Source organism: Anguilla rostrata, chromosome 14 (assembly GCF_018555375.3).
Source record: "Anguilla rostrata isolate EN2019 chromosome 14, ASM1855537v3, whole genome shotgun sequence".
NCBI classification, from domain to species: domain Eukaryota; kingdom Metazoa; phylum Chordata; class Actinopteri; order Anguilliformes; family Anguillidae; genus Anguilla; species Anguilla rostrata.
Window position 1 is genome coordinate 40,628,019 of NC_057946.1, and position 22,116 is coordinate 40,650,134.

The window sequence follows — 22,116 nt, forward strand, 5'->3', positions numbered from 1 at the left end:
TCTATCCACATGCAGGAGTGAGTTTGTCTGCTGTCCACATGCAGGAGTGAGTCTGACTGATATCCGCATGCAGGAGTGAGTCTGAGCACTATCCACATGCAGGAGTGAGTCTGACTGCTATCCGCATGTAGGAGTGAGTCTGACTGCTATCCGCATGCAGGAGTGAGTCTGACTATTATCCGCATGTAGGGGTGAGTCTGACTGCTATCTGCATGCAGGAGTGAGTCTGAGCTCTATCCACATGCAGGAGTGAGTTTGTCTGCTGTCCACATGCAGGAGTGACTCTGACTGCTATCCGCATGCAGGAGTGAGTCTGAGTGCTATCCGCATGTAGGAGTGAGTCTGACTGCTATCTGCATGCAGGAGTGACTCTGACTGCTATCCGCATGCAGGAGTGAGTCTGAGTGCTATCCGCATGTAGGAGTGAGTCTGACTGCTATCCGCATGCAGGAGTGAGTCTGACTACTATCCGCATGTAGGGGTGAGTCTGACTGCTATCTGCATGCAGGAGTGAGTCTGACTGCTATCCGCATGCAGGAGTGAGTCTGAGTGCTATCCGCATGTAGGAGTGAGTCTGACTGCTATCCGCATGCAGAAGTGAGTCTGACTGCTATGCGCATGCAGGAGTGAGTCTGAGTGAGATCCGCATGCAGGAGTGAGTCTGACTGCTATCTGCATGCAGGAGTGAGTCTGACTATTATCCGCATGTAGGAGTGAGTCTGAGTGCTATCCGCATGTAGGAGTGAGTCTGACTGCTATCTGCATGCAGGAGTGAGTCTGACTATTATCCGCATGTAGGAGTGAGTATGAGTGCTATCCGCATGTAGGAGTGAGTCTGACTGCTACTCTGTCCATATGCAGGAACTTTCTTTACTTAAAGTCAGGGAGTCGTTTATGCGGAAGCTGCAGAGGACCAGGTCGGCGTTGCGAGCGTGGAGGAAACCATTTCCCCTGACGACCACCTGGAAGGTCTCTGAGACGAGAGAGTGAGAGGGAGAGAAAATACACAGCATAACTATAACAGTGCCATGTAAGAACACAGAGAGGGAGGAAGAGAAAATACACAGCATAACTATAACAGCACCATGTAAGAACACAGAGAGGGAGGGAGAGAGAGGGAGTCAGGGGAAGAGGGAGGGAGAGGGGGGAATAGGGAGGGAGAGGGAGGGAGTGGGGAAGAGGGAGGTGCCTGACTCACCTCCTGCACAGATGGAGTAAAATTTCAGAGCGTAAAGCCTGACTGACCTCCTGCACAGATGGAGGTGCCTGATTCACCTCCTGCACAGATGGAGGAAGATTTGAGAGTGTAAAGCCTGACTCACCTCCTGCACAGATGGAGGAAGATTTCAGAGCGTAAAGCCTGACTCACCTCCTGCACAGATGGAGGTGCCTGACTCACCTCCTGCACAGATGGAGGAAGGTTTCAGAGTGTAAAGCCTGCCTCACCTCCTGCACAGATGGAGGTGCCTGACTCACCTCCTGCACAGATGGAGGAAGGTTTCAGAGTGTAAAGCCTGCCTCACCTCCTGCACAGATGGAGGAAGTTTTGAAAGTGTAAAGCCTGACTCACCTCCTGCACAGATGGAGGAAGGTTTCAGAGCATAAAGCCTGACTGACCTCATGCACAGATGGAGGATCTTTTGAAAGTGTAAAGCCTGACTGACCTCCTGCACAGATAGAGGAAGGTTTCAGAGCATAAAGCCTGACTGACCTCTTGCACAGATGGAGGAAGGTTCCACAGCTAGGATCTCAATGCAGGACCTCTTCAGGATCTGCAGGGTGAGGAGTGGAGAGGGGAACGGAGTAGAGGGGAGGCATGGGAGGGGAGGATTGGGGAGTGGAGGGGAGGAGAGGGGAGGGAAGGAGTCAGGAGGGGTGGGGAGGGGAGGGGAGGAGTCGCAATGAGTGGGGGGGTTGAGGGGAGGGGAGGAGTCGGGAGGGGTGGGAGGGAAGAGGAGGAGAGACAGGCCCCAGGCATGTTATCACTCTGTTTTTGTGATCACTTCCTTTGCAGTCATAGCTTCCCAACCCCTGACATCTCAAACAGGCAGAACCCCATAATGAGATCTCCTGCTATGTGTACAATGTCACTGCTGGGGTCACTGTATTTAGTACAGAAGCAGTCATTTTACAGAAACTCAATCAAATTTTGATCCATCACACTTTGTGCAGTGGTAAGGAATGGCAATAATCACTGTTCCATCACTGTTCTATCCCACAACTAACGCAGATTCTCACCATCATAGACAAAACTTTCTGTCCATCTTTTCTATTTTCAGATTTTGTTTCTTTTGTTACAGTGTCCCTCTCACAGGTCTGCCCTCCACTGCTGTCTAAAACTGTTCAATGTCCTCTTCCACTCTCCCAAACCAAGCCCCTCCCACTCTCCCAACCCAGGACCATACCACTCTCTAAAACCAAGCCCCTTCCACTCTCCCAAACCAAGCTTCTCTCACTCTATCAATCCAGGCTCCTCCCACTCTCCCAAATCAGGCCCCTCCCAATCTCCCAAACCAGGCCCCTACCACTCTCCTAGCCCAGGCCTCTCCCATTTTCCTAAACCAGGCCCCACCCACTCTCCAAAACCAGGCCCCTCTCAATCTCCCAAACCAGGCCCCTCCCACTCTCACAACCCAGGCCCCTCCTACACTCCCAAATCAGGCCCCTCCCACTCTCCCAACCTAAGCCACTCCCACTCTCCCAAACCAGGCCCCTCCCACTCTCCCAACCCAGGCCTCTCCACACTCCTAAAATAGGCCCCTCTTCTTGTCCCAGGTTGGACACTCCTCTCACCGAACCAATGATCCCTTGTAGGGCCTCAAAGCCATCGTTCACAGGGAAGACATGATCTTTGCTGTCTGCAATTGTCGCCAGCTGATGAGAGAGAAAGAGGAAACAACTGTACAGAAACCCCAAATGTATACTATTGGAAGGGCCAAGTTTTCAGTTTCTACCAAACAGACACCCTGACTAGACCATACGATTCTCACACAGTAGGCCAGACCTTGAATGGTATACCTGGGTCGCATTAAACTCTCTCTGTCATTTACAGGGGACATGTTAAAATTAAGTTAAGTTCAATGATAAACAACACAATTTAATGTCAAAAAAGGGTTTGTCTAAAATATAATTGTAACTTGAGTTCCAAAGGTGGTCCACCTGCGTTTCATTGAAGTCCTTCACTCCCACACAGTAAACAATAGCTCCCAGCTGGCGGGCCCGGCTGGCCTGGAAGCACACACAAATATTTTTATTTCAACTGAGAAGTTTAAAAGGTAGAGCAAACCATTGTTTGAATAACAGTCAAAGGAAATCTGTGTAAGTGTAATACAAAGTCATGCACAACCTCTACCGTCTGACTGTAAGCTCCCTGAAAGAAAGCTGAAATTCTGTTATCTGGTGCTTGAAGATAAAAGCAAGACTACTGCACTACAATGGCAGACAGTGATCTGTGTCAACAGCTCATGAAGCAGTTGTATGTTTGGTTAATGATTTTTGCACAACAAAATATGCAAGTAACTAATAATCAAGTAATCAACAAGCTAATGAAGAACTTGAGTTACACTTAGTCAAGTCAATAACAAATTTATTTCATTGATTAAAAACAAAGGAGCCTATTCTGTAGAGCTCCGGCTGGTCTGTCAATCGCCATGGAGCCTGGTTCCGTTTGCTTATTCAGCACTTCTTCAGGAGAAAGCGGTATGGGAAGCAGATGTGCCAGTAAGCCAGGAAGATACAGTTGTTTGTGAATTATGTCTGTTGAAATGGGGTCAGAGGGTACAGAAATTAATGTTTTAAGGGCTGAGAGTCCTTAAAACGGAGAATGTGTTCATTGTGGTTATTTCTGTAGTGAACCCTGTAAAGTGTCAAACTTTCAGTGCTATATAGGTTTGGGGCAAGCCGCTCCACCAAGTCATAACTTGTTGGGATGGCAGGTATTGACATGTTCACATGTTGACATTCATGGGCACTACCTCTCTCTCTGCCAGGTCGAACTGATCCACGCGAAGCTCTCCATCTGTCAGAGCAATGATGACGCTTGCTGTGCGGTACCCTGTATCCATGGGAACAGACCAGAGTAAACAGAGCCTGCTTACCTCAACAAATACTGCATGTGCTGTCTGGCTTATGCTCTGCACCGCAAAGAAAGAATCCAAACATTGACCTTATGCAATGAGCCCACCAAAAGTAGAATTTAACAAATACTTCCGGTGCTGATACACCTGCTTACCATCTGTGTTCCCATAGTATATCTGCTCACTGGCCTGAAGGAAGAAAAAGAGGGATTTAGAGACTAAGAGACTTTTCTAAGCCTTTTCATGCGCTGATGTCAGTTTCTGGCAATGATATAATTTTGGCTCCTTGCTCACTCTGTAACCTGATCCAGACTGGTGACCATTTCCACCTCAAAAAACAAGTTTCCATTGTCCATTTTGAAAGCCAAGGCAGTGCCACTGGGCACCTCACCTTCTGGAGACCCTTATCCATGAATGTGTCTCCTCCCGGTTGCACCGTCTGGAGTTCATGCAGCCCCATGCGAATCTGTTCCCTACACAGGCAGACAGAGAGATGGACATATGGGCAGGTGGACAGATGGACAGACACACATATAGATGGACAGACACACATACACATGGATCGACACACAAACAGGTGGACGGACACATACAGATGGTCAGACACACATACAGATGGACAGACACACAAACAAGTGGACAGACAAATGAAGAAAATGAGATCAGATACATACATTGGAAGAGAAAAAAGTATTTCTGCCCTCAAGCCCTAAGTGACAGTAAGAGCCCTAATGCGGCGACAGAATGGAGTTTTGAAGTTTGTGAATTTTCCAAAACTGTTGGGATTCAGGCATTATGTGTAAAACAGTGTCCAGTTCCACCCTCCGAAGCACTGGGAAAAACATTCCATTCCATGCTGGTGCAGTGTTTGCATCACTGGAGGATATCTAAGCAGTGCGGGCTAGTGGTGGTGCCGGAACACACATAATGGAATGGAACAGGAGGGAAACACAAAATGGTTGAAAATAGCTTCTCCTTTCAAAGCCAGAGAGTGTTCTGTGTACAGGATCTGGAGCTCACGTTTCTCTGACACAATAACATACCTGCAGGCTACGTTTGAGATTTTACAGTAATATACCAGCTGTTCACATGTGGACAATTTCAACAATAATGCGTCGAGACGTGTTCTTTAACCCCTTAACCCTGGGATAATCATTTTGGTGCAGAAGTTCATTTCTCCTGCATTTCCACTTTGTTTAGATTATATATTTGTCACTTAATTGTTTTAAGGTAATATGTTCTTAAAAATGCATTAGTGTTTGAATGACCACAACCAGCCTGTCCAGCAACCCCAAAAAATACTGTGATGACAAGATGCATGTTGTTGTTTCAGTGGTAATTTGTTTTCTCTTAAAAGACATGGGTCACAAAGCACTTGTCCTTTTTGCAGAGTGCACTCTTGCAGGCCTAGTCCTCACCTGTCCTCAGTCAGCTTCATCAGGATCCGGCCCTGGGTGGAGAACACGATGAAGGACATGCGCAGCTGTGGGCTGGGAGGAACACAAGCCATCACACAGCAGCTCCACATTCGCATGCCTTCTTCCACTGGCAATAAATACTTTCTTAAGCCGTTTGGACAATTTGGATGAAAATACACTTACACTCACCCTTACCCATTATCCTTCTATTTGGAGGGGGGGGGGGGCATTTTTATATTGGCCAGGATTTTTGATTCCCCTTACCTTATGAATCTATGTGCCAAATGGTTGACAAAGTAATATATTTCATCCCAGTGGTTCTGAACACTGCCAGACCTGCAAAGAGAAAGGTGACACTTGGTTAACCCCTTAGCGCACATGCCAAATCTGGCCAATCCTTGCCCATTTAGGGGGTACCCTATTTAAAGCTTTATAACTCCAGATGTGAACATCACAGAGACTTGAAAAATGGCTTAAATGAAGCAAGACATTTGTACAATTTGCAATACTACTGCAGATTTGTTTATAGTCATAATTTTGGAAGAAATAAAGTGCCACAAATGCAGACAAAAAATCAAAAATGAATTTGCACTTTTTTAGTTTGCAGTGAAATACTGAGTGAGAGATTGCATATATACAGCAGGTTAAACTATACATGTGCTGGATCAAAAACTTCTTGACCACAAGTTCATAAAATCTAAGGGTGGATATGTAGAACTACTATAGATGTATGAAGCAAAAACTAAGCAGTGTACCCAGCGTCTCCAAATCTATCCAAAATGTCTAAATGATGCATTGCTGTAAATCACAAAATATTCACGTATTTCACTGCAAATCAACTGTTTTGTCTCAAGAAACTCACTGTTGCATCATTTTCAAGTGGCAATTACAAGCTTTCCATCAGTTTTTGGATATGTTTCTGGACCCCTAGATATTTTAGACCACTGTCTAAAATATCTAGGGGTCCAGAAACATATCCAAAATCTCTCCAAAAATGAATCAAATGCTTTTTGTCCATTATAAAACATATAAATGAGTCCCTTATGAAGTTTTAAGATGGAACATTACTATCAGGTTAAAAAATAGTGTAAAAATATTGTCACACAATGCGGTACAGTACCTAAATGTGTAATAATGATCTCTTGTTTGTATTTCTATACTCTGTACTCTCATATGTTTTCTTGTATGGGGATGGGACGACATGAAAACAATTTTCAACCATCCACCACGTTTTGGCAATGCTCCAACTCTCACGTCATCACTGTTGCATGCTCACAAAAACTATTACACTAAGCTTACATTACAGTGTGAAATATCCACATTATATAATACCACTAACCTATTTAAAGACACTCAATTTCAAAAATAATATATATAACCGAAGTATTTTCAGCAGTAATACTTACATAGCAATGATGAAATCTTATCTGTTTTCAGTAGATAGAGACAGAGACAGGAAATCAATGATATAGTTCTATCCGCTCCTGTCTTACACCAGAAAATGTCAGCTCGGTCTGTCAGCAAACATATGGCTTAGCTATGCTCAGAAGTCCTCAATAATAATAATATTTTCCAAGAAATTCATAAAAATAGTTGACAAATGTTTTGTTAGCAGCGTCTTTGTTTTACTGCTACCACAGAGTGAATGCGTAATTGAATGCGATGATAAGAAAATGTTATACATTGTTAGAAAGCTTATACTCTCACCTACTAAATAAATGAATTATTAATCAAGCCAGACTGTACTAAAAAGGGCGACAACGCCGTAAACAACACGTGTGGTATTACTCACAGCTATTTTGGAAGATACCCAGGCATCCCAAATGCGCGTATATTTCACAAACGGATTGTCCAAGACAATGTGTGACCATTCAGTCTCAAAAGGGACATCTCTACGCGTAAAACCAATGGTAAGGTTGTACATTTATTCAATATTTAGTCCCAGATATTGACTGTAGAATTACATGGTATCATTTTTAAAAACTTTTTCTTGTTTATTTCGTTATTCAGTGAGCAGGGTTTTCACTGCTGTATAGGTATATCTTAGGGCTATTGTCGGGTTTATCTTGTTGCTATGATGGAATACGATTTTTTTTTTTTGTGGTGAAAGAATATTTTTATGAATGCCAAGATAGGCAATATTGTCCATTATGTCAAGGGTGGGGGGTGTTTTGTAGATGAGACTGCAGGGAGGGGATGCGTGTTAAATGAACGACCAGAGCGACACTGGTGGCACTGCGAAACTCCGTATTCAGAATAGTTGTCGTGTATCATCTACTAATGAAACTAAAACAATGCGTTTCTGTTATTAACTTATACTTTGGTTGCAGTAGCACCGAATGTCTGAGTTTAGTAATTTAGCGTGCTGACCACTAGGGGCTGTGCGCTAAGAGGTTAAAAAAAGAAAGTAGGACAGAGTGTGAAACGTCCACTTATCATCAGTACTGAAACAAAATGTGCAAACATTGTTCAGCGCAAACGTAGTTATTTTAGAAAATTATGGCATTATACAACCAGTTATATAAGGATGCAAATGTGTCCAACACTGACCCCCCAACTTGAATTAATTAAAAAATTAACTATTTTTAAACTTTGTATTTTTTAATCTTGTTAGTGAATTTTGACCATCGGAGTCTAACAAAGTTTAAATCCAGTTTATTCCAGGATTTTCATCATTCAAAGGAAGGAAAATGGTTTTTCATAGACACATTCAAAATCTCTACTTTCTGTAATTTTGATACAGAATCATGATTTATTTAAATGTTATGATTTTGGCTTTCATATAATTTACCTAATATTGATTGGTTGGTTGGTCTCAATCCAATTCTAATGAGACAAAAAAAAAAAAAAACTTGTCTACATCCATTTTAGGGTTTTTGAGGAAATGTCCCACTCCTGATTCCTGATTAGTTTTTAATTTTCTTGTTCATGAAAGCCAGATAGTATTCTGTTTTACCTGTTCTAGATTAAGGCCCCCTCCTGCCTTAATTTAAAACTGCATTGGGTAAGTTTTTCAAAAGACGTCAGGGAACAGTCATGCTTAATTGGCAGCAATCACAGAAAGAGCAGCAGTAAGAGAAATCCAGTACCAGATTTTTATACCCTCAGAGTCTATGTTCTAAAACCAGGAAATCAGCCTGAGTTTTTGTTTTTCAAACAAAGTGGTTTACAAGGTGAACCAAACAAGGAGATTGGCCGGTTCATTTTATTAGCCAATTAACAATGAGTTTGACCTAGCACATTGACATAACAGTACACATAGGTAGTAACTTGAGAAAGAACGTAACAGTTTCGCCAGAGATGGACAAATGACCTGCTCCTGCATCAATGGTGCTATCTAATGTCAAAAAGAAGAAAAGAAAATTAGATACAGCTAGCTCTAATACTACAATAAATATCAAAGCTCAATTCAGAAGGTGGCGAGAGCTTCGGGAGCAGGGGGAGGTGAAGACGGACGGGGAGCTTGCATTATTTCTGCTGGAACACTAGTATACCTGGACTTTGTGCTTCCCAGCTAGTGGTATCTTCAAAAATTTAGCTACCGAAGTAGCTAGGTAGGAGTCAAACTGTGTCACCCTTGCAACACCTTTTGATATGAGCAATGCTGGTGTAATGCTATTTTTTTGACTCCATTGCAGATTTCAGGATAATCTAAGCTATGAATGATGTCTGCTTTTTTCCTTAAAGGTATACTATGCAGGAGTTTTACCTTGAAAACATTATAAAATAACCATTCTATGATGCACTGGTAATTGCACACATGGCTCTGTCTTTGCACACGATTGCCGAATCCATGCTCCTCTGCCGGAATTTCTTCTTCTAAGATGTGTTCGAGACATTTCTGAGCATGACGCTCATTTTTGTGAGGAGAGGGATGGGTAGGGCTTGCAGATGTAGAACTTCTCAAATCGGAGAACATGCACAGCTGGCAGCATAATTGGCAGTAACATCATGTTTTAGAGGATAAATCTTCATCTAACCAGATACCCAAATACTTAACACTGGGCTCTCTGAATTTCAAACCCACCCATTGTATAAATATTACAATTTCAGCGATGTTTCCCTTTACTAAAAAGCATATCTACTAAAGAGCATGTCATTTGTTTTGGCTGGGTAAAACACAAGTTTAAGACCTGATAGACATTCTGAATGGCCTGAAAGTTGGCTTGTAAATTTCTAAAAGCTTTATCAACTGAGGGTGCTGAAGTGTAAATGATGCTATCATCCGTACAGTAATGAACAGAACTATTTGCAATCAGTGAGCCCAGCTCACTTATGTATAAAACAAAAGCAAAGACCCCAACATAGAACCCTGGGGGACCTCTTTGATACCTCAAGAAAACTAGACTGATGCCCCTCTGCCACTATTGCTTGGATTCTGCCTTTAAGGTAGACCCCGAACCACCTGCACTTAAAAAAACAGTACTATCAGAACAAATTGTCCAGCTTACCCAGAAGAATATTGGGACTAATTTTATCAGAGGCTGTTGATAAATAATTAAACAAGGCAAGGCAATGCTCTATTTAAAAAATGATAATAATAATACATTTTATTTATGTATATGCATATGCATGTCCAAGGTATCAAATGAGCCTCAAAGCACCGTGATGCTGCCAGATATGCAGTAGATACTACAAGCATTGTTTCTCCTGAATATTTTTTCCATTGAGTTCAACAGGAAAATTAATCAGGAGAAATGCTCATTTGATACCTTGGACTTTTGATGACTTTTATTTAGCCAACAAATGTGTTCCATACTGTATCAGCATAATTTACAGCTGAATCTAGACCCACCCCCAATTCCCATAGAGATCCATTCAAATGCAAAGAGTTTTTGTATCGCTTGTAGGACAACCTGAAGATAAGATATCCAGACTCTGATGATGTTGATAGGTCACAGACATCAGGAAGTTATGGCATGCAAATGATATGCAACCAAAGACAAAACATGACTCTTATTTGACATGTTAATTTGTCTACTGTATAAGTGAATTGCCCTGTTTCTAGCTTTTCCCCAAACAGTTCACTGCAGCAAAAGCAAATGAGCAAATGGTGGCACAGGAGGTCTCAGGAGTGCATTTGTTTAATTCTTGCTAATTTTCTGACCAATGATTTGTTGTTAAGACCATTAAAAGCATAATATTTTGCCATTTGGGCTTGGCCCATTTTTTTTGCGCAGGAGAGTAATTGACTTTAACTAGGTTTTAAAATAAGCAATAGTATCTAAAAGAGATAACTGATTTCATAACTAACTATCAGCATAACTGATTAAAATAACTTAAAGGGGAATTGCACTTTCAAATACATATGGGCTTATTTTGTTTATATTGTCCTTCTAATGAATGTGTCAACCTTCATTTTTCGATTAGTTATTTAGTTTTAAATGTCTAATGTTAGAAACAAGGACCTATTTTTTTTAGCGCAAGTCCACATAGTAGTACGGTTTCTGGTTTTTTCTTCTCCTTCGAAGAAAAGCATAGCATTGAAGTCGCGCAATGATATGCCGCCTAGGTCTACTTCCTGAATTTGTAAAGGTAAGCAACAAAACATTGTAAAATATTAACTAAACGAGATAACTAATCGAAAAATGAAGGTCGACACATTAATTAGAAGAAAATTAGAAATAAAATAAGCCCATATGTGTTTTAAAGTATAATTCCCCTTTAAAAGGCCATTAGTATTTGAATGACTGGGTATGCTGTCACAAGTTTTCATAAAAAGGAGGAAAACCTTCAGGCCATATGTTTATTAAGAACACAGAACACTTTGGAGGTTAAGCAGCAGCCTGAAAACAGTGTCCAACATGACACACTGATGATCAGAGACAAAGAGGTCTTTCATAGCAATGCTATTTAAACCCAGGCCCAGACTAAACACCAGGCCAAGACTAAACACCAGGCCTAGACTAAACACCAGGCCCAGACTAAACACCAGGCCAAGACTAAATATCAGGCCAAGATGTGATTTGAGCCAGGCTCATGCTGAACCAAATTAAAGGACTCAGTAATGTTTAAAAATTCAGCTGCAGTGCTATTTAAAGTGTCATCTATGCGGACGTCACCAACCAAAAGCACCTGAACAAACTTAATAATAATCTAGAACAACAGAAGATAACAGTTTTGTAAATCCAGACAAGAACACAGGGTTTGGTTTAGGGGGGCAGTAGATAGCATAGAATATATACACAGAGTATAGGATCGTCGCACATAATTTTAAACATAAAAACTTTGAAACTATAAAATTTACTGACAGCAATGGGGCTGCATTTAAAAACAACTGCAATTCAGACTGGCATGATGGACTATAAAGGTACCCAGGATGAGTGTGGATGGAGGGGAGGAGCAGCACAATGCGGGCAGAGGTTCCTGCTGTTATAGAGGCTCGGAGACCACTGGAGTTGAGGATGTGACAAGCTGGCAGAGCTAGAGTCGGCTGCTAAGAGTGCAGGGCTCTGCTGAGGGCAGAGTTTGTGTGATGCCAGTCCCTCCAAAGCCTGAAATGTGTTCTCCAAAAGTAGAATCACTTGAGTAGAGGGCCAAGAAAGAGGGGTCAGCTCTTTTTGTGACCCCTCACAGTGATCCACGGCCCAGGTAGGGGGGTTAAAACAAGCCAGGGACAGGGTTTTGCCGCAAGCATGTTCCACAGTGCATCTTCTGCTGCTGGGTTCTCCTGCGGGGGGTTTCTCATGTGGCTGGCTTCTCCTGTGGGGGTTTCTCCTCACAATCTCCTTCTGAATTAATGGCTCTGTGGTTAGTGTACTCACAATCTCCTTCTGAATTAATGGCTCTGTGGTTAGTGTACTCACAATCTCCTTCTGAATTAATGGCTCTGTGGTTAGTGTACTCACAATCTCCTTCTGAATTAATGGCTCTGTGGTTAGGGTACTCACGATCTCCTTCTGAATTAATGGCTCTGTGGTTAGGACGGAGTGTGGCACAGTGGGTAAGGGACTGGGCTTGTAACCGAAAGGTCGTAGGTTCGATTCCTGGGTAAGGACACTGCCGTTGTACCCTTGAGCATGGTACTTAACCGGAATTGCTTTAGTATATATATCCAGCTGTGGTTAGTGTACTCACAATCTCCTTCTGAATTAATGGCTCTGTGGTTAGTGTACTCACAATCTCCTTCTGAATTAATGGCTCTGTGGTTAGTGTACTCACAACCTTCTGAATTAATGGCTCTGGGGTTAGTGTACTCACAATCTCCTTCTGAATTAATGGAGGATAATGGAGCTTCCTGCATTGAAAACAAGGTTCTCTTGAACCTAGGAGCCCCCGAAGCTGAACTCAATGAAAGAAAAGCTCACTGTGACCCTCTGTGATCCTGCTCAGTGATTTTAACATTCAGCTGGATTCTCAATGTTCTCTTAACACTGAATTCATGTCAATACTTGATTGCTTCAATTTCACACTGCATGTAAACTTCCCCACACACACTCATGGCCACACACTAGACCAAATCTGCTCCACAGGCCACAGTTCTGTCTCTGTTTCTGGTTCAGATCTTGGCATTTCTGACCACAAGCTCATTGAATTCAGCCTTGACATCATCCTTCCTCATTTCGGTAAAAAGTGTGTTGTATCATTCCATAAAATTAAGTCAGTTGACCCTCTCAATAACTGCCACGGTTTCAACTACCTCTGTCAACAATGTAATACTTTCCTACATTTTTTTTAAGACAAAACAACATTTACTCAGATACCTCCCCCAGCAGCTCATCTGATACTCCCACAGAAACTCATAATACTAATCCTGATGTCGCCCTCAGAAGCTTCCCACTCGCTGACCCTGCCTACATCACTGAAATCATTCATAAATCTAGCTCCTCCACCTGCCTTCTCAACTGTGTCCCTGCCTCTCTGCTCAAAGCATGCCTTCCCAATATCTCTCTCTGGCAGCCTTTGGAGGGTTAGTTGCGGTTTGCATACCTTGACTTTTTCCTTGGTTATTTTGTCTCCAATGGCACAGAGGCCTTAAAGGAGTACCATGGTGGTTGAACGTGACACTTCCCAGTTGTCTTCAGGCAACAACAAAACAAATGTGCATAATTTTTTTATTCTTCAGTCATTTCAATGTACTTTAAAACGTATTTTTCTAAGCCTAAATTTCCCACTATAAAAATTCACCCGAACCGTCTGGGCGTGGTAATGAGAACTGTCAGTTAGCTATGATTGACAGACCGTTCCCCGTTACCATAGCTACCCCCATGATACGCGCTCTCTTTGGGAGACTGAATTTTCACAAGCTAGCTAGCTTAGTAGTATATCAAGTATCGATAGATAGCTAAGGTAAGGACGTTGACTTGTATCCAGTTACAATTTTTGCTATCTAGCTAGCCAAGTTAAGATAAAAGCACAACTATAACGTCCTCATAAAAGCGAACTAGCAAGCTAACGTTATCGATAACATTGCCTTATGAAAGCAAACCTCCTAGCTAGCTAACGTTAGCTAGCTAGCTAAATGAATATAACCAGAAATAATCTAAAGGAACTCTAATTTAAGTGAACCTAACGTTAGTCAAATATTTGCATTGTCTGAACAGCAGGACGGTGTGTCCTGTCAGATTTCTTTACGGGGCGTGGAAATAGGAGTGGTTACTGTATTCGTGACGTAGAAAAATGACAACTTTCTCAACCGGTTGAAAATGGGACGATGAATTTAAAACGCATATTTCTCCAAAAATACAGAACGGACATATTTAATACTTTGCTCATTGTGTTTCTTCAATGCCTCTTGTGCAAATAGCACATAAAACAGAGAAAGTGTGAAAATCACCATGGTACTCCTTTAATATTTCCAAATGGCACTCCTGAGGTGCTGTGAAGTTACATTTTTCCATTTTGATAGAATAGAATGACCAACACATTATTTAATTTTGAGGCTACCTAAATGTATGCACAGATAAATAATACAGTTAATGCATGTAGCTTACTTGTAGCTATCATTTTAACTACAGTCATGCAATTACAATGAAAAGATTGGTCAAGTTCAAGTTGCATTTATTGTCATTCTTGTCATTATTAAGGGCTGTAAGAAAAATAATGGAATACAGTACCCCGGCACCACTGTCAGAACAGCCATAAACAATTAAAAACAGAAATATACACAGGAAATAACATTATTAAAAGAAGAAAGACAGTAAATGTTAAATGAAAAGTGTGCATTTTTCCTGCTGGGGGGGATTTATATCAAAGTCAAATTGAACAGCATATGATTCATAAAAACGGTTTATTGGCTTTTGAATAGGTTATGCTACTGTGCACATTGCATGTGAAAGCCCTGAAATTAGCAACTCACCATGTGCTGGGCTGCGACTTACACCATAGACCTGGTCGGGGCAGGTGGCGGTGCAAGTCGTAGACTATGCTTGACACCCAAATTGCATTGCGCTGCACCAAAATTGCAGTGCGCTGCATGATCTTCACTGACGTAGTGCCAACAGCATGTCTCCTTCTACTTTAGGATGCAGTGAGTCACCAAATTTACCAAACATGCTCAGATGCATCAAATCCATAACTCAAATGCCACTTCGCCAGTGCGACAGCTCTAACTGTAGTTATCAATGGTTATTCATTTCCAGATCCGCCACAGTGCAAACTCCAGTTTCTTCCCACATGATATTTAGCTCAGGTCCTTTGGGGACACATCAGCTGGGCGTAGGGTTCAAATTATTACAGCATCTGTGCTCTTCAGCCAAAAGTCCTCAGCTATTCACTCAGTTATTCAATATGTTTTTGCAAATATTGAATTTATATTATTTAAGTTAACAGCATTATATGCTTTTCTGTCTTTCTCTTCTTTTTTCTTTCCCTCCCTCTGTCTCTCTGCTCCTCCCACCATTTTTTTTCCATTGTTAGGAAGATATGAGTCCCACTGCAGACACAGCTGCCAGATTCAGAAGAGCTGGGACAGCTGTACCAGAGAGCGAGAGGGAGGGAGGGAGAGGGAGAGAGAGGAGAGAGACAGAGAGGGAGGGAGGGAGGGAGAGAGAGACAGAGAGAGAGAGGGAGGAAGAGAGAGATAGAGATGGAGGAAGAGAGAGAGAGGGAAGGAGAGAGAGACAGAGAGGGAGAGAGATGAAAGAGGGAGGGAAAAGGGGGAGAGAGAAAGAGAGAGGGAGGGAGAGGGAGAGGGAGTGAGAAAGAAAGGGAGAGAGAGAGAAAGGAGGGAGGGAGAGAGTAAAAAGGGAGGGGAAAATGGGAGAAAGACAGAGAGAGGAGAGAGGGAGGAATAGCAGGAGAGTGAGAAAGTGTGTGTGTGAGAAACAGAGAGAGAGAGAGAGAGAGTAGTTCATTTCTTTTGGTAACCGTGAATTTTTGTGTCTGCCTTTTTCAATTTCAGTGGTGTGGTCACTGAGTCTGTATTTGGTCAGAATCTGTCTCTGCTTTGTATCTCTGACAGAGAAGAGATACTCTGCTGGAGTATAGTCTTTTTTAAGGGTTTGATAGCAATTTAGTCGACTTTGTGTTTTGGTTTCTTTATCCCAATGTTCCAAATACAGTTTTTTTGTTTGTTGCATAATTTGGGTTATACTGATTTGCGGCTGGTAAGCAGTGCTGGTCGGAGCGTGGTGCAGGTTAGTTTGGGTTACAGAATTAGTAAGCTTCAGTACCATCTGACTGAGGGGACTCTTTTCTGGGTTCAGTTCTTGGGATTGTAGCACTTTAGATTGTAGCGTGTCATTGGGACTTTATTTGAGGTGTATCCAGAATTTTAGAGCTCTTTTTTGTATGTTTATTACCAATGGAAATCGGCCTAATTCTGCCCTACATGCGTTGTTAGGTGCTTTCCTTTGTATTTGTAAGATATTTCTGCAGAATTCAGTATGTAATGTTTCAACTGGATTCTTGTCCCATGCAGTGTAGTCTTGCTGACTGAGTGGACCCCAGACCTCACTTCCATAAAGCGCAATAGGCTGAATTACACTGTCAAATAATTTGGACCAGATTCTAATTGGGATATTTAGTTTGAAAAGTTGTCTCTCTATTGCATATACAGATGAAAATTAGCTCTTGAGTTAACTCTGGCACTGTACCATTTGATGCAACTGTGGAAATGTTGATTACTGTTGATTACTGTGTGTTGTCCCTTTTAAATAAATAAATAAATAAATAAATATTGATCTTCAAACTTTTTCTTTTAATGCATTTACTGCTATGCGGAAACTGATGCAGTGATAGTCAGACCAAGGTAAGTATAATTCAGAGTGTGCTCTAGGGCGGTGTTACCTAGAGTTTATTTGTATCTGTTTTCCTGACATCTGGGCTTCATTTGAAAAATCATGATTTTTGTCTTTTTAAAATTTACTGCCTGGGCCCAGTTCTGGCAGTATTGCTGAAGAAGATCCAAGTGTTGCTGTAACCCCTTTTCTGTGGGTGACAGAGGACCAGATCATCTGCATAGAGCAAACATTTGATCTCTTTGTCACACAGTGTGAGATCAGGAGCTGCAGACTTTTCCAACAACACCAGTAACTCATGAATGTATTCTCGTGTGAAGGACTCCGTCCTTATTGCCAATTCGTACCGCACAATTGTTTTCTATGTGGTCACTGTAAGACAGCAGAGGTGGAGACAGAGATGTACTTACTCCTAAACTGTACAAAATATACAAATATAAGAAAAATATATCACCGCAAATTTTCAGAAATTATAAAAAAACTTCCATTCATTATCAAAGAATGAAAAATGTGCAGTCCTATTAGGACAAGGAACAACAGCACCAATTGCGACTCAATATGTCTCAGTTTGCTATAACCTGAGGGACACTGAGTGACCATCTTACATAATTATATTAATTTTTTCATTAAATACTTGTGTTGATTGAACATTAATATTGTTACTGTTCTGTTTTTTGTTTATAGAATGTTCACTGTTATTAGTATTCCACTATATGTATTTTGAATTAATTTATGATGCTTTGGCAATATGTACATATGTATTTCCTGCCAATAAAGCAATTTGAATTTGAGTAGTTAATTTAATAGAATAGATTTAATAGATAGATGTTATGTTACCGTCATTTATGCTGTTATCGTTGTTGATTTTTTAAATTATTATTTTTACTATATATGTTCTTACTATGGTTGATGCTATGGTTGATTCTTGTTATCACTACGCTTTGGCAATATGTATTTTTAAATGTGTCATGCCAATAAAGCATTTGAATTTGAGAGAGAGAGAGAGAGATATATATATACATATATATGTATATATATATGAATGTGTGTGTATGTGTACATGTATATAATATAATTAATTTAATTCAGTTAACTTAATAGATAAGTATTATGTTCCTATCATTTGTGCTGTTATCGTTGTTGCTGCCTGTCTTCTTTTTTCCTTTTGATTATATATTCTTACTGTAGTTGATTGCTGTTGTCAGTACGCTTTGGCAATATGTATTTTTAAATATGTCATGCCAATAAAGCATTTGAATTTGAATTTGAATTTGAGAGAGAGAGAGAATTTAAATTTTAACCAATGGTGAGTTCAATGCATAATTTTTATGCATCAATGACAATTAATTCACTTAAGTGAACAAAAGCAAAGAAGACACCCCTACTCAGTCACCAAATGCCCTGAGCAAACAGAAGCTCTCCTTCCTCCACTGAGCATACTGCTCCCCTATAGCCCAATACACTCTGAAAAACTCCTAGTGTCCTCATGGCCTTGCAGTACCTGAACTCTACCATGACTCTGGCCTTAATCATACCCCTGACCATAGCCACCACATCTTGTGCATCCCCCCGATCAACCATGGCTTTATGGCTAGGTAAATTGCCATTTTTGCCTGCCCCAAAACAAAGTTAATGAGCTGAGACTTCGCCCTCTGTCTTTGACTGTATGGAAACCCCAGGATAAAAACCAGAGAGAGAGAGAGAGAGAGAGAGAGAGAGAGTGGAGTCATATATGATACAGAGCTGTATATATAGTAATGGTTGGGGAGTGTTTGTGTTTCTAGACCAAAAAAAGAAGTCTGTGTGAGGTGTCCAAATTGGACTTTTGTACCAGGAAATGGAGGAATAGAGAGGAGTAGGCGAGGGGAGGAAAGAATGCAATATTTTAGCCAGAGAAAGAGAGCAGAAGAAGAGGGGATAGGCTATGAATAATGAGAGACAGAGACAGAAAGGAAAAACAGTGGAGAAGAAATAAAAGAAGGAAGGAGGTGAAAAATAACATTCTGAAGGGAAGAGTTTAAAAACACAAAGAAACAGGCAGTTCAGACTGCTACAGTTCACCTAACCTTAACCCTAACCATAACCCTCTAACTGTGCAGTCTCGTACTGCCTAACACTATCCCACTAACTGTGCAGTCTCGTACTGCCTAACACTATCCCTCTAACTGTGCAGTCTCGTACTGCCTAACACTATCCACTAACTGGCAGTCTCTATGCCTAACCTACCTCTAACTGTGCAGTCTCTTACTGCTAACCCTTAACGTGCAGTCTACCTACCTACAAATGTGCAGTCTCTTACTGCCTAACACTATCCCACTAACTGTGCAGTCTCGTACTGCCTAACACTATCCCTCTAACTGTGCAGTCTCGTACTGCCTAACACTATCCCACTAACTGTGCAGTCTCGTACTGCCTAACACTATCCCACTAACTGTGCAGTCTCTTACTGCCTAACCCTCTAAATGTGCAGTCTCTTACTGCCTAACCCTCTAAATGTGCAGTCTCTTAATGCCTAACCCTCTAAATGTGCAGTCTCTTAATGCCTAACCCTATCACTAACTGAGCAGTCTCTTATTGCCTAACCCTAACCCTCTAACTGTGCAGTCTCTTACTGCCTAACCCTAACCTTCTAACTGTGCAGTCTCTTACTGCCTAACCCTATCACTAACTGAGCAGTCTCTTATTGCCTAACCCTAACCTTCTAACTGTGCAGTCTCTTACTGCCTAACCCTATCTCTAACTGTGCAGTCTCTTATCGCCTAACCCTATCCCACTAACTGTGCAGTCTCTTACTGCCTAACCCTCTAACTGTGCAGTCTCGTACTGCCTAACCCTAACCCTCTAACTGTGCAGTCTCATACTGCCTAACCCTCTAACTGTGCAGTCTCTTACCGCATAACCCTATCCCACTAACTGTGCAGTCTCTTACTGCCTAACCCTCTAACTGTGCAGTCTCTTAATGCCTAACCCTAACACTAACTGAGCAGTCTCTTATTGCCTAACCCTAACCCTCTAACTGTACAGTCTCTCACTGCCTAACCCTATCCCACTAACTGTGCAGTCTCTTACTGCCTATCCCACTAACTGTGCAGTCTCTTACTGCCTAACTCACTAACTGTGCAGTCTCTTATTGCCTAACCCTAACCCTCTAAATGTGCAGTCTCTTACTGTCTAACCCTATCCCTCCAACTGTGCAGTCTCATACTGCCTAACCCTAACCCTCTAAATGTGCAGTCTCTTACTGCCTAACCATATCCCTCCAACTGTGCAGTCTCATACTGCCTAACCCTAACCCTCTAAATGTGCGGTCTCATACTGCCTAACCCTAACCCTCTAAATGTGCAGTCTCTTAATGCCTAACCCTCTAAATGTGCAGTCTCGTACTGCCTAACCTTCTAAATATGCAGACTCTTATTGTTGCGGTTTTCTGAACATCTGTATCCACAAGCCCTGGCTCGCTCCTGCATTGACCACAGCAAAACATTTTCACCAAGGACACAAATGCAGTCTTCAGCTGTAGATGTAGAAAAATATCCCATTCATGATTTAGAAAATATCAGATCAAGTAAATGTTTTCACTTGTTAAATAACTGAGAAGTTAGTTGACACAAATACTGAAACTTATTGGCTCGTATAATTCACCCCTGGTTTAGCTCAACACCATGATCATGGATTCTGGGTCAAATCTAGTCAAATAAAATCAGTCAAGGTCATGGATGGTGTGTGAGCTCTGCTAAGTTTGAACATAATTTACATAAATGTGGCAAACACAAGATTTAATCCAGGGTTGTGAAACAAATTGGAGGGCCACAGTGCCTGCAGGTATTTGTGATTTTTTTTTTTTTTGATCAGCAGTCATTTCCTTGAAAACAAGGTGTGTAGATTTTTTTTAGTCGATTAGAGACTTAATCCCTGGTGCTGAAACACAGTAAACACTGTGGCTGTGGAATGGACCCAAGCAGCCTCTCCATGCCTTCAAAATATGCTTTAACTGGCAAAGTCAGTCTGTCTTTTACACCCAACAGGTATTGAGCTGGACTTAACTGGTTTTTAAATGAATCCATGGACTTGCTCTGCAGTACAATGGTTTAGTGCTCAGGTATACACCTGGAGGGGCCCTCAGATCACGTTTTCCCCCTGCACCGATAACCTGTAGATCCATCCCAGACTGTAAGTAAGGAATAAACAAAGAAAGCTGAAAGTGGCTAGCACTGGACTCCTGAAGCAGCACAGGCTAAGCCCACTCAATAGCCTCACATAATGGGCAGGGGCTCTGGTTCCATGAACCAAATGAATTAGCTACAGTGGAATGCTTTATCTGTGTCTAAATTCCAATTTGCCATTTGATACACGCTGGCCAAATCATGTTATAATCTTAGCCCTATTCTTCAAACAAAATTAGCTTCGGTTTTTCTTATCAGTCCGATGTTAGAGCTCATTGTTTTGCTAAATAGAAATAATGAGTCAATCTCGAAATATGTGCTAAATAATCCCAGCCATACGGTTTCAATTTGCAAGCACATACAAAAATGTTTTTGAAATGTGTTTCAACATTTCTGATATTGTACAACACTGTTTCTGCATCCAAGGATGCCCTTTGACACTGTGGTGAAAAAGTGAAAGGAATGTATCCTTTAAAAAATGCATGATGTCTTGAAGAGCATTGTGCTTCTTTTCATTTGTTGTCAGTGATGTACTCCAATGGATGGATGTACACCAACTCCAAGGTCTAACAGCCCGATCACATTCAGATTCAACATTGTACAGATGCTACACATGCTGAAGCAAAAAGCGGTCTTAGAGAAGGTTATGTTGAAACCCCTGAAGTAAAATAATGTGTAGAAAGAAACTATTTATGTGTAACAGGGAAAATAATTTTTCAAAAGGACTAAAGTTTTTCTAGGACACTAACTATTCTCTTATCTCTTCTTTTTAAATGATGGGACACACTAAACACTATTGTGTTTAAGAGATAATAAGAGAATGTTGGTTTGTTTTTGCTTTTTGCTTTTCTTTGTACTTTCAGGCCACAAACAGGATATTTGAAGTTTGGCCTTCTCTTGTTCATTAACAGATTGTTTTTTGTCTATTTTCACATCAGCGTTTGCAGTAAAGAGGCACAGGGATGGACAGAACAGATTATTCGGGGTTAAAACTCCAGTCTACCTTGTGCTTTTAAATCATCAGCTGCTGGAGTTTGGACAGATCCCTGCAGTCTAAGGTCTTGGCGCCACAGAAACTGCCGCCTGTCTGCAACTGGAAAATTCATCAAAAGCTCTCGGCAAATTACTTACAAAAACACACAGAGGGACACAGAGGTGGGGGGAGGACAGAGAGAGAGAGAGAGAGAGAGAGAGATATTGAAGAGAGAAAAAGTGACTGAGAAGAAGGATAGAGAGAGGGAAGGATCAACAGACGGGGATAGTGAGACAAAGACAGAGA

At 41.5% G+C, this 22,116-nt stretch overlaps 1 protein-coding gene across 3 annotated transcripts in view; it reads right to left on the minus strand.

Annotated features, from left to right (window-relative positions):
- The window catches only part of LOC135239547 (anthrax toxin receptor 1-like), a 56,083-nt gene that overhangs the window by 29,660 nt on the left and 4,307 nt on the right, over positions 1 to 22,116 (minus strand). For 2 of the 3 annotated variants that reach the window (XR_010325406.1, XM_064308270.1), the window contains exons 2-10: positions 5,759 to 5,830; positions 5,495 to 5,566; positions 4,468 to 4,549; positions 4,232 to 4,265; positions 3,975 to 4,054; positions 3,160 to 3,228; positions 2,794 to 2,874; positions 1,712 to 1,772; positions 875 to 973 (exon numbers count right to left, since the gene is read on the minus strand). Coding sequence is in view for 2 of the 3 variants with exons in the window: in XM_064308270.1 (XP_064164340.1) it covers positions 875 to 973; positions 1,712 to 1,772; positions 2,794 to 2,874; positions 3,160 to 3,228; positions 3,975 to 4,054; positions 4,232 to 4,265; positions 4,468 to 4,549; positions 5,495 to 5,566; positions 5,759 to 5,830 (650 nt within the window). In the remaining variant the exon portion in view is untranslated. Of the gene's footprint in view, positions 1 to 874; positions 974 to 1,711; positions 1,773 to 2,793; positions 2,875 to 3,159; positions 3,229 to 3,974; positions 4,055 to 4,231; positions 4,266 to 4,467; positions 4,550 to 5,494; positions 5,567 to 5,758; positions 5,831 to 14,792; positions 15,450 to 22,116 lie in introns of those variants that run through there. The other variant, XM_064308271.1, reaches the window with a different exon arrangement.